At 33.4% G+C, this 12,500-nt stretch overlaps 1 protein-coding gene across 5 annotated transcripts in view; it reads right to left on the bottom strand.

Moving 5' to 3' along the window:
• The window catches only part of LOC106871901 (histone-lysine N-methyltransferase SETMAR-like), a 50,003-nt gene that overhangs the window by 16,314 nt on the left and 21,189 nt on the right, over nucleotides 1-12,500 (bottom strand). Inside the window, exon 2 of one of the 5 annotated variants that reach the window (XM_089355959.1) lies at nucleotides 4,680-5,444. The exons of the other annotated variants lie outside the window; for them this stretch is intronic. Coding sequence (XP_089212085.1) covers nucleotides 4,960-5,268 — 309 coding nt within the window. The 5' untranslated portion in view covers nucleotides 5,269-5,444 and the 3' untranslated portion in view covers nucleotides 4,680-4,959. Of the gene's footprint in view, nucleotides 1-4,679; nucleotides 5,445-12,500 lie in introns of those variants that run through there. 5 annotated transcript variants of the gene reach the window in all.

The following is a 12,500-nucleotide window of genomic DNA, read 5'->3' as shown; positions in this document are numbered from 1 at the left end:
TGATGAGCCCTCCTCCAAATTTAAATATAAATACTTTATAATATATGCATACGATCAGCAGTCTTCAGAGGTAGATACTAGTTTATACCATGAATTCGAATGTTTGAAGATCGTTGTATATCATCGGCCCACTTGAAAGATGGAAGTATTTTAACTCAGAACATAAAGAGCTACAGAGAAATAGCATCATTATTTATCCATCTTGCAATGCTCGTTAGTGATGTTATTGTTGAGTAGCGGCTGTAAGTAACTTCGCAATTGTGCTGGTTAAATATCAATTTACAGCTTTTGTTTTAACTACGTACTCATTATTCCTTAAGTCTTGTATCTGGCGATAATGGTTCAGTACGTTTCTTCAGCCCATGCTTATATCAAGGAATTGTATTCATTTGCTCCTTGTATCTTTGTCGGAATACCAGTTCCTAGCTTTTTGAGGACTTGCACTAAAATGTAAATCAAATCCCTCGAATGGGGTAAAACAGCGTTTATAATTTGTATACACTTGTAGAGAGTACACTGCGATTGTAAGTTGTCGAGATACACACGTATATATGCCCATGCACATATGATTGTATTTATGTACACATATTTATACGCACATGCACATACATACGCGGATGTACAAAGCCATGCATATGCATATATATGTACAAATATACATACACAGATACGCATAAATACGTAGTCCACATCATCCTCGCGTAGATATATATAGACGTCTATAGAAATAAAAAGACATGCGCAAAAACATAAACCGTAAACACATTCACATTCGCCGCAAAACTTGAGTGTATATATGAGATATGCATGTATAGGGGTGCAGATAATATATATATACACAAATGCACCTTCCTGTCTGTCAAACACACCTACACCTGCAGATATAAAAACGTATATACATATATGTATGAAGGAAGGCGACAAGTATATATATATATATATATATATATATATATATATATATATATATATATATATATATATATATATATATATATATAGACATGCATATATGAGTAAAACATGTCACCAACGCTGCAAATAACATGAAATATGTAACCAAACGAGGTAAAAGCGAGTGAAATACGTAAACAACAAGAAAAAATGGAAAACAGGACGACTTAACACAGAGATAGGACCCTTCATTAGTTATCGCCTGTCTATCTACTCCTCAGTTTTGAGCATTCAACTTGTCCCGCTTTCCATATTTTTTCTCATTGTACACGTATTTCACTCGGTTTTCCCTCGTTTCTTAAGATATTTCATGTTATTTGCACCGTTAGAGACGCCTTGCTACGATACATACATGTATGTATGCTTATATATATATATATATATATATATATATATATATATATATATATATATATATATATATATATATATATATATTTTTATGTGTGTATATATATATATCCATACATAATAGGTTGATAAGCTATTGATTGTACATCAAAGTAAAAGTGTATGCATTTCTTCCGTTGATGTTATTGATTCTCAAAATATAATGTATTTACCATTTTACTATTATACTAATAATAGTATTAATAATAATAATAATAATAATAATAATAATAATAATAATAATAATAATAATAATAATAATAATAATAATAATTATTATTATTATTATTATTATTATTATTATTATTATTATTATTATTATTATTATTATCATTATTATTATTATTGTTATTACTATTCTCTTTTTGTCTCTACAGATCTGGCATTGATTATAAAAACTGTGCGGTATATTCACTTGATAAGATTGAATAACTTTGCGGTGAGAACAAACAATAAAATAGACAATTAATTAAAAAATGTTTTAAGAAACAGGAGCCAAATATAAACGTAGCATGAGATATAATTCTATAACGTCACGTTTTAGTTATTAAACATCAAGTATATGTCTATATTGATGAAGACCATTCGTGTCTAAATCGTGCCTTCCCATAAAACTTTGTAAGTGAATCTAAGAATCATATATAAACTTAGATCTGAATAGCATTTTTTTCCTTGTTCATTCATTATTTGCAAAAGCATTAATGGAGTTTCTGTTATTAATTGCAGGATTAAACTTATGACACTGCTGCTTGCTCTCCTCAATGACTCTAATCTATTACCTATCGAACCAGAGAAACATTCTCTCAACATGACATATTCATAGCAATTTTATTTCAGCTTAAGATCCATCAAACTGAATATATAATATTTGCTAGACTGTATACAAACCGACGAGGCAGCGGTATCAATGTGGTCGTTCGATTTTAATGCCATCATTACAGAAGAAAAGATACATATTTCGAAGTACCCAATTCCTAAATACAAATCAGATGATACTCGCTTCGAAGCTCTTTGGTCACGAATCTGTTGGATCAAGGCAGTTTCGCAACAAAACAGTAAACTCAAAAGCAAGACTCTTTACAAACCTAGGAACAATCTTCATTTGCAAAGAAACATCCCACGTGTCATAAAACTTTGAAAACTGTACTTCATTATACATATATGTATGTATATATGTATGTATGTATGTATGTATGTATGTGTGTGTATGTGTGTGTGTGTGTGTGTGTGTGTAGCGAATTGTTCCACAATTTGTGAGGTCAACAAAACTGTACTCTCCAGTGAGATATGAATATCATCTAGTAAACACACATATTAAATGCATGCTAGTACAGGTTTTATTTTAATTTTTATTCAATATTCGGATGAACTTGTATAGCGTGCCGTGTAATATTCTGTAACTTCCAGGCTCAAAATAAAACAAAGCTGCTCTGTGAGGAACAGCAAGAAAGAACAAGAGCAAAAAGTAAACGATAAAAGGACTAAAGAGGGAAAACACATATGTTGGTTTAGTCCATTTGAGTGTAATTTAATTATGATTGCGTAGACTTATACTCTAAATTGTCTGTGAGATAGAATGCGGTAATTGCAACTTGTCGAGATAACTGTATGTAGTAAAATCCCTGATCCAGAATGTAATAGGTAGGTGTAATATTTAGTTGTAAAAGTGATATAAGTTCTTTCAGCTATACAAAATCTACACATTATTAACCCATGAACGTGCGGTTCGGTTTGCCCAGTCATGTTCTACATTAGGGTTTTCCAACCATTTTATAATCTATAGAGCCCTTTGATTAATATTTAATTTTGCTGGACATTCATAGCCATTTGATGCTTAAAATCTAGTTTTATAGACATTTCTTTCAAAATTCCTATTTTGTTTTCGACACATTTACTTGAACTATGTAAAATGTTAGAAGAAGAAACGTAGCTGTTTTTCGCAATACATACACCTCAAGCAAATTTGTTTGAGGAGCACTTAAAATATTATTGTGCATCCCCAATTTATTTTGTTATGTGGATCCCAGAAAATCTTATATGGCCCCTCAAATGCTATATGGACCTCGGTGGAGAACCATAGCTTTACGTGATGATATATGGGGCATTTTTTGCCTTCATGTTCCAGATATAGTTAGCTAAATTACTAGCCTTCTTGTTCACATGCCAGAAAGAGAACTGGCCGATTCTTTTTTTTTTGTTGAACAGAACAGAAATCAGATTTGTACACCCGTGAGAATACCTGGTGCAAGTATGATGTTGCACCGTCTTAGTAGCTTGTATTTGTAGTGTTTTGATTCGATGCTTTACTTCAGTAGATTCTTCTTGATTTTAGCCAAAGCTATCTGATTTTTTAACTGAAAATGCTGTCATTGAGGCTAGATTCAATCAAATGCTGGAATATCATAGAAACCTGAATAAGAGTGTACTAAAACATTGCTTCTTAAGCCAGTATTAGAAAGGGCTTACGTAAATCTGTCTATCGGATTTGTATATGTAATACTTTCTTGTCAGCTTGTTCGGTGAATGAATTTAAAGTAGTATTTTAATAGTTCCAATAATATACTATGCTGCAGATGGTAACTATAGATTTTTTTTACAATGTTCTTTTTATAGACAGATGTCAAAATCAAAAGAATTCCTGTTTCACACAGAGCGCCTTGCTGAGCATAATAACAATTGTATTTCGGCTAAATCTTAATGTTGTTTTCGGTTTTACACAAGGAGCTTACATTCTCCGTAATAGGTAATATATTTACTGTTTTACAGTTTAATTATACACAGTTATGGAAGGCATGAACTAGTGGGTGTCTAATCATTTCTAGAGAGTTTCTTTCGTTCTTAAACATTGCTTCAAACGATACATTTGATAATATTCTCAGATACATACTCCTAAAATAACAAACTGAACATAGCTTAAATGCGATCACAGGCCTACTAAGTCAGATGTAACCGAGGGTTAAACAACAAGAACAACAACACTATTAGTTTTGATTTCTACGCGTGGTATGATGCCACAGATATACAATCAGTGCATTATAGATTAAATAAATCTTTGAACTTTACAGATACTAACTTTAACATCCTTGGATGGATGAAAGGCAAAATTCTCTTATGCTGCATTTGAGCTATTGAATGGTGTGTGTTATCATAAATATAATAATGAAATTGTGAAGTCATTGAAATATTTAAGGAAAACGCAGAGGATGTAAGTATGTAATTAGCACGAAGGAACTTATAAATCCCATGACTGTAAGAGAGGCTCCGTAGGAATTTACGCCAGTGAAGGCTTCAATTTAAATAGAAACAATGCAATGTAATTAGCTAAGCGTGAACAGTTGTTAATTGAGGGATTAAGCATTTAATTATTTGGAATAAAGTGAAGAAGGCATAGCATAGTTCTCTACAAAAACAATAAATAATATCTGGTATTGAGCTATACTCCTTTCCGTTTGAAAACCAATACCACAGAGGCCGAGTATCAGTTTACGAATGGTTTCCATTATTAGTCCTACAACGTGGGCGGAATTGTTCTCCGATAATTTTTCTGGATTTTAGGTGTCGAATTCAGACACACCGATTTAAAATTTCGAGAGAAGATCCATTTTTCCTTACCAGTCACAAGTCTATCAAAAAGGGTGAAATGAATTCGCGAGAATGGAGAGAAGAGCAGATGTCAATTCGGTATTTGTGGTTGCTTTCGGATAATTCAAGAGGCACCCATTTTCCAAGTTTAGGAAACTTTCCAAGTTGTTGAAGATGACGATAAGGAGTTGTATGGTTTCCACTAAGCTTTATTGCCAATTTTTCAACTGATAATGCAAGATTTTCTTCAAGTAATGCCTCAGGGAGTTTATCATCAAACTCAACTGGACGCCCTGTTCGATCTTCATCTTCAAGGCTCCACTTCTGAAATTTGCAAAGCATCTTCAGCAAGTTCTTTCATTCAAGCATTCTTTCCCATCAACTGAGTGTATGTTTCTAGTCGCTTCGGCTGCAGAGTTTCCCCTTTTGTACTCGTAAAGCATTATGTGCCTTAAATGCTCTTTGGTTACTTCCATGTTAGAAAGGGTTTTAATCAAATAACTTTTAATTCTATTATTCTGTAAAATAATATTTAATTCGTTTAAATGTACACAAATTCATAAAAGTAATTTTAAATTGCATTAGCCATTCTAAAATACTATTAAATTTCATTCAATTTTAAGAAAGGTAACATCGGTCAAAACTTATGGGATGACCTGATACAAACATACATGCGTGCAGATGGACGCTTCCTTACATACATATCACATGCTCACATAATCTTCATTCTCACACACATGCTTACCCCTACAAACATACACACGCGCTCGTCTATACACACATGTACACATGCACCCACTATCCTGACAAGTTTGTGCACACACACTTTAGCCATATCACAGTTGTCTCATTACTCATCATTCTCCCAGATCAGTTCATTTTTTCCTTCCTTCCTTCCTTCCGTCCGTCCGGTCAACATGAGCAACCATTAATCCAGTCACATGTTTTTCTTCTTCTCTCCATTCTTTTCCACTCTCCAACTGTTTTCTCACACCATTATTTTCTGTGGAGGAGTGTAGGCTCGATACGTCACAGAGATTTCCATTTCTCCAGAGCGTGAAGCTAATGCACCTCTTTTGTTTTTCCCTTGCCTGGCTGTCTTTTGTTTTTGATCTTTGTACAACCTTGGACCATATGCATAATGCATACATACGTACACACACACACATAGACACATACATATATTTCTTCATCAGAATATATGAATACACGACGAGAAGTCCATCTATAGGACTTCTTACATGCTAGAAAGGGCAGTCACAACCCTAACCACGGTGGGACACTAGAGCTGAATCCATGATGAATAAAGAATGATATGAGTGCGCATGCGTTTACATTATGTTCTCGGTACGTATTTCAGTTTCATGTTTATGTATTTTCCCAGTGACCTTACTGACGAGCTACAGATGGTGGAATGATCTACTGATTAATTGATTTAAGTTTTTAATAACGAAACTCATGAGTAAAAGGTTCAAGGAACTTTTATGCATTCTCGAGGTCTCATAAATAGTTTACCTCTTATGACTTTTATTATACATGCGGACCACTGGTAATAAATTATTTAATGACCATTACCCTTATATATATATATATATATATATATATATATATATATATATATATATATATATATATATATATATATATATATATATATATATATATATATATATATATATATATTGTATTATTTGTTCTTTTCTTATGGGCAGAATCGGCTCACGAGGTGTATGAAGTAAATAATTCGTGTCTATAAACAAATTTTTCCGTCATTTTCTGATCAATAACGATGCAGTTTCCGTCTATCAAATTCAGTGACAAGTCTGTGGTTGGCCTAGGGCTATAGTAGAAAACAATTGCCCAAGATACGAGACAGAGGGACAGAACGTGGAGAAGCAAACTTCTTAACCTCAGAGTCATTTTTGCACCAAATACTTGTGTGCTTATACTTGTTGTTAAATTGAGTATTGTGTCCCACTAGGTCTGAAACTTAGCAGTTCGTCAGGCAGGAATCTATAAAATAAATGCCAGATTGAAATACGTACTGAGGTTAGTAAGACCAATGAAATTTTTGAAGCTGATGCCCCATCACAGTGACAGTTGAGACTAAGCTCAGAAAAATAATGTTTAAGGACTTAATGATATTGAATGATAATGGATTACAAACCACAAGATAAAGAATTCAAAACTTCGTATTGAACTTCCACTCTATATGATAACACGACATATACATCTCAGTCTACTTAACTCCCAGTAATCAGCAATTGTAATTAAAATTGAATGGTTGGTAGTAAGAGGGATGTCCAGATTTAAAAAATTATTCTGCAAAATATTCCGACAAAAGTATTTTTTCACCACAACAAAACACAGGCACACACACAGACACGCACACACACACACACACACACACACACACACACACACACATACACACACACACACAAAGCACACACAGAGACACATACACACAAATACACACATACACCAAACACACACACACACACACACACACACACACACTCTCACCCACGTGTGTCTGTGGTAACTACAGCTACTACAAATAGCAGCCAAATCTCTCTCAAAACACACCATTTCATCAAATGAATGATAAAGATTTACAATATTTCAAGAAGGGAAAATACAATGCGATGGGTCTGCTCCACGAGAGGCAACTCTGGTCTAAACAAAACAAAAGATAAGACGTAAATTGTTAAGGCAGAGTTGCCTCACTTAGCTAAAGACCTGAACATTGTGCGACCCGACCTTGTTTTCTTGGTTATGTAGTAAAACAGATTTGTTGCACAACAAAAAACGTACTTTCTTTGGTAACCAAAAGATTACTGAATCATTGATACCTCATACATCAAAATCGGCAACTCGAATCCATTAGGAACATACGCACACACAGACACACACACCGACACACCCACTCTCTCTGTTATATATATATATATATATATATATATATATATATATATATATATATATATATATATATATATATATATATCTTTTAAGTTCATTTTGAGTTGGCATATAAAAGCCCCTATTTTATTCTATCGGGTGCAGCTTAATGATACCAACTTGGAATACCAGTTGTATGGGGTTGTACCAAGCCGAGCCGATATAATGTAAGATGAAACTAGCAATAATACTATAATAATAATCAGTGGATAAAATGTATAAATATTTAATGCATCGCTAGACGCGTTTCCACTGATCACATGTTTCTTAGGATCATAGTCCTTATTGTTGGGATGATTACAGTACAGCATAATGCCTGAGAAAATATGACAGTATAATGCATGAGAAAACATGAACCAACTGATGTCCATGGATAATACACACTGTGCCGTACTTAACTCAGAAATAAGAACTATAATTGTAATAAACACACGATTAGTGAAAACGTGCGTAGTGAGGTGTTAAAATATTTATAAATTCCATCCATGGAGTATTAATTTTATAATACAGATAGACAGACAGATAGATCGATATGCATATTCATATATATATATATATATATATATATATATATATATATATATATATAAATATATATATATATATATATATATATATATATATATATATATATATATATATATATATATATATATATATATATATATATATATATATGTGTTGTTTGTGTATAAATATATGCCTGTGTTTACTTTTCTGTCCATGTAAATATGTGTATACGCGCGTATGTGTACGTACGTGTGTGAATCTCTCTGTGTCTATGTATGTGTGTAAGTGTTTGTGTGAATGTGTTTGAGCGTGTTTATAGAGTATTTGTTTTACATTAAACTGAGAATGAGAAGAAAACTTCGAGAAGCCACGTGACGAAGGCAACCTCAAATAATACATCTGTATATATATATATATATATATATATATATATATATATATGTGTGTGTGTGTGTGTGTGTGTGTGTGTGTGTGTGTGTGTGTGTGTGTGTGTGTGTGTGTGTCTGTGTACACACACGTGCATACATACGAATATGAACTTTGTGTGATTATGTACTGCTTCTTTTATCTAGAGTTCTGCATTAACAATGAATCTTGTAGCACTTATTTTCTTTATACCCGCCTTTGGAACCAGAGTATTGTGCGCAAACACGGGCACGCACAAACCCTTACACATAGACTACGACCCACACGCCAGAACACTCACGCATTCACATGGACAAGTACGCACACACACACACACACACACATACACACACACACACATACTAGCACACACACAAGAATGTATGTTTGCGTGCGTAAAGGAACAAAAAATCCACAAAGGAAAGTATAAATACGCGCTTTAGAGAGAAGCACCCTAGGAATCTTAGCGTATGGCGGCTTCAATTTAAATATAACCAATGCTATAGTATTAGCTAAGCATGAATGGTTGTTAATTAGGTGATTAGGCCTTTCATTATGTGGAATAAATTGAATAAATTACAGCAAATGTTCCTGCAATCACAACAATTGCAATCACAACAACAAGAACATAAACATGAATAAGCATTGAAAGAAATAATTAAGCTAACAAGATTAACAGTAAAAATATTGATAACCCCTAATAGTGATGACGATAGCAGCTACAAAAACAATATGAATATCGATCTGTAAACTTCTCACAAGACCAAAAACTTCTAAAGCTGACATTATGGTCGATTCTATTCACTATGTTCTGTATTACCGAGATGCGTTTCTCATAATTTTTGTGTAGCCTGAGATAGGAAGGTCGACTTCATAGAGTCTGGAGCACGAAAAGGAAAGAAAACTAAAATAAAATTTTAAAAATAAAAACATTATGGTAACAAATTCACCAATCTGCTTAGTCATAGCCATCATCAACATAAGCACAATTATCATCAGCAGCTGCAACAACAACGGCAACAACAACAATAATAAACACATTATTCTCTGATTTAGATCTAAGGACAGTAATTTTGAGATGTAGGTTTTAATCGATATCATATCGACCTCTGTACTTGAATGGTACTTTATCACATTGACCCAGGAGGGATGAAATGAGTGGATGAACAACAACGTAAGGAGCCGAAATAACATCCACCACCAAACTACCAATACTACTTCTACTAATACTAACACTAACACAACAACAACAATAAATGATAATAATGATGATGATAATAATAATAATATTCTTATTATTAATAATAATAATAATAATAATAATAATAATAATAATAATAATAATAATAATAATAATAAAAATAATAATAATAATAATAATAATAATAATAATAATAATAATAATAATAATAATAATAATAATAGCTCTTTCTACTATAGACACAAGGCCTGAATTCTTTGTGGAGGAGACTAGTCGATTACATCTACCCAAGTCGTTAATAGTAATTGTTTCTAATTTAGGTATAAAGGAAGAATTTTTAGGGAAATAGCTTAGGTGATTACATTGGCCTTAGAATATGACTGGTACATTGATCAAAACTGAAGGCATGAATGAAGGATTTTCATTCAGATGTGATTTGACGTAAGCACATTCCACAACTGGCATATTACACATTTGATTTTTACTAGCCATCGTACCCAACCGCGCCATGTTTTGGTTTTCTTTAATTTTCTTCATCCTCAACAACCGACACTGCTTTGTCACGCGAGGGACATTTGCTATCTTTTTCTAAATATTCTACTATATCACACATCAATGATAACAAATACACCAATAAACAAATAAAGTATTTACATAATAAAAATACACCTAAACAATATAGACACTTTCACTAACACGATCTTTACTACTCCTCTTATAACTGTACTGCTACTGCTACTTATACTGCTCTAATCGCAGCTCTAAAATTGCAGAAATGTCGGAAAATTGAGAGGAGTGTAATAAGTTTCTTTATCGATTATGTAACATAAATGGTACTTGAATTTATCGATCTTTTAAAAAAAGTGACAAGAAAACATTGACTTTATAAGCATTTGAACTCAATTGTTGGCAAATAGCAAAACAGAAAGGAAAGAAGAGCTACAAGGTAATGTTTTCTGGTGCTCTAAGAGGTTCAACGGCTCTGCCTTTTGCCCTTTCACCTCAATAACAACAAATAAGCAAACAATTTAATGATATGTAGATATCAAGAATGAACATATTCAGGGGATGGACAAAATTTTGGAAACAGCTTAAAATTTCAAAAAAAATTAATTTAATATGGGGTAGGACCACTTTTGGCAGTAATTACAGCTTGAATTCTACGAGGTATGGACTCATCCAAAGATTGAATTGTTTCCAAAGGTATATTTCTCCATTCTTCAGCTAAAACAGTCTCCAGTTATTGTAGTGATGATGGTGCAGGATATCGACTCCTTACTTGTTTTTCTAAAATGCACTATAAATGTTCAATTATATTGAGGTCGGGGGACTGTGGTGGCCAAATAAGATGTTCAACTTCACTACAATGTTACTGGATCCATTCAGTAACAAATTCAGCTGTATGAATTGGTGCATTATCATCCTGAAAGGCTGCGTTTCCCTTCGGAAACAGTTCCGCAAATAGAGGAAGAATTTGATCTGGTAAAATGCTTAATTAAGCCTCACGATTAATTCTGCAACGAAGGGAAACCATTGAGCAGGCGGATTTCCGAGATATAGCGCCCCCCCAACCCACAATTATCACAGATCCTCCTCCATGTTTAACAGTTGGAAAAATGCAGTCTAGGTCATTTGCTTCTTTTGGCTGTCTCCACACGTATACTCGGTTGGTGGTCGGAAATAAGGTAAAGATGACTCGTCCGAGAAAATAACATTCTTCCACTGCTCTAGGGACCAATTCTCTTGGTCTTGCAACGTTTGTTTTTGGCTGTAGTGGTTTTCTGATTGCAGCCTTCCCGTGAAATCCTGCTTTGTACAGCTCCCGGCGAACAGTTTTGTGGAATCTGGGTTCTCGAGGTGGTCAATTTTGAAAGCTGTACTTTTGTGATCCTAACAATTCGCGTAAGAGTCCGAGACAGGACTTCCCGATACATCAAACATTTTGGCTGTTTTTCGTTCTGCTAGCGCCTGCCATACAAGCACCAACAATTTGACTTCTTTGAAAATCCGATAGATGTGTCATTTTAACGAATTTTAATTACATTTTTCTGATGACATTTGAAAAAAAAACAGCAATTTTAGCAAAACATGTTAAGCAATATTAATAATAAATAAAATGAAATAAAAATAAACAAGCTTATAGATATTTCAAAATTATGATTCTATGATCCTAGGTGTTTCCATTATTTTGTCCAACCCTGTATTTATGTATGTGTGTGTGTGAGTGTCTGTGTGTTTGTGTGTCTTTTTGTGCGTGTGATTGTATGTGTGTGTGTGTGCGTGCATGTGTATGAATATATATACATATATATTCATATATCTATAACTACTCTTTTAAATGGACAGTCACACACGTACACACACACACACACACACACACACATATTTACGTATAAGCATACATCCTCAATCAGCTTTCCTGTGTGGTTGTTGAAATATCTCACTTGTGTTCTTCATGCGCGGCTTATAACAGCTATCAAATTATATTTCTACG

Source organism: Octopus bimaculoides, chromosome 8, assembly GCF_046866305.1.
Source record: "Octopus bimaculoides isolate indiv1 chromosome 8, ASM4686630v1, whole genome shotgun sequence".
Taxonomy (NCBI): Eukaryota; Metazoa; Mollusca; class Cephalopoda; order Octopoda; family Octopodidae; genus Octopus; species Octopus bimaculoides.
This window is presented reverse-complemented; position numbering and strand designations above follow the sequence as displayed.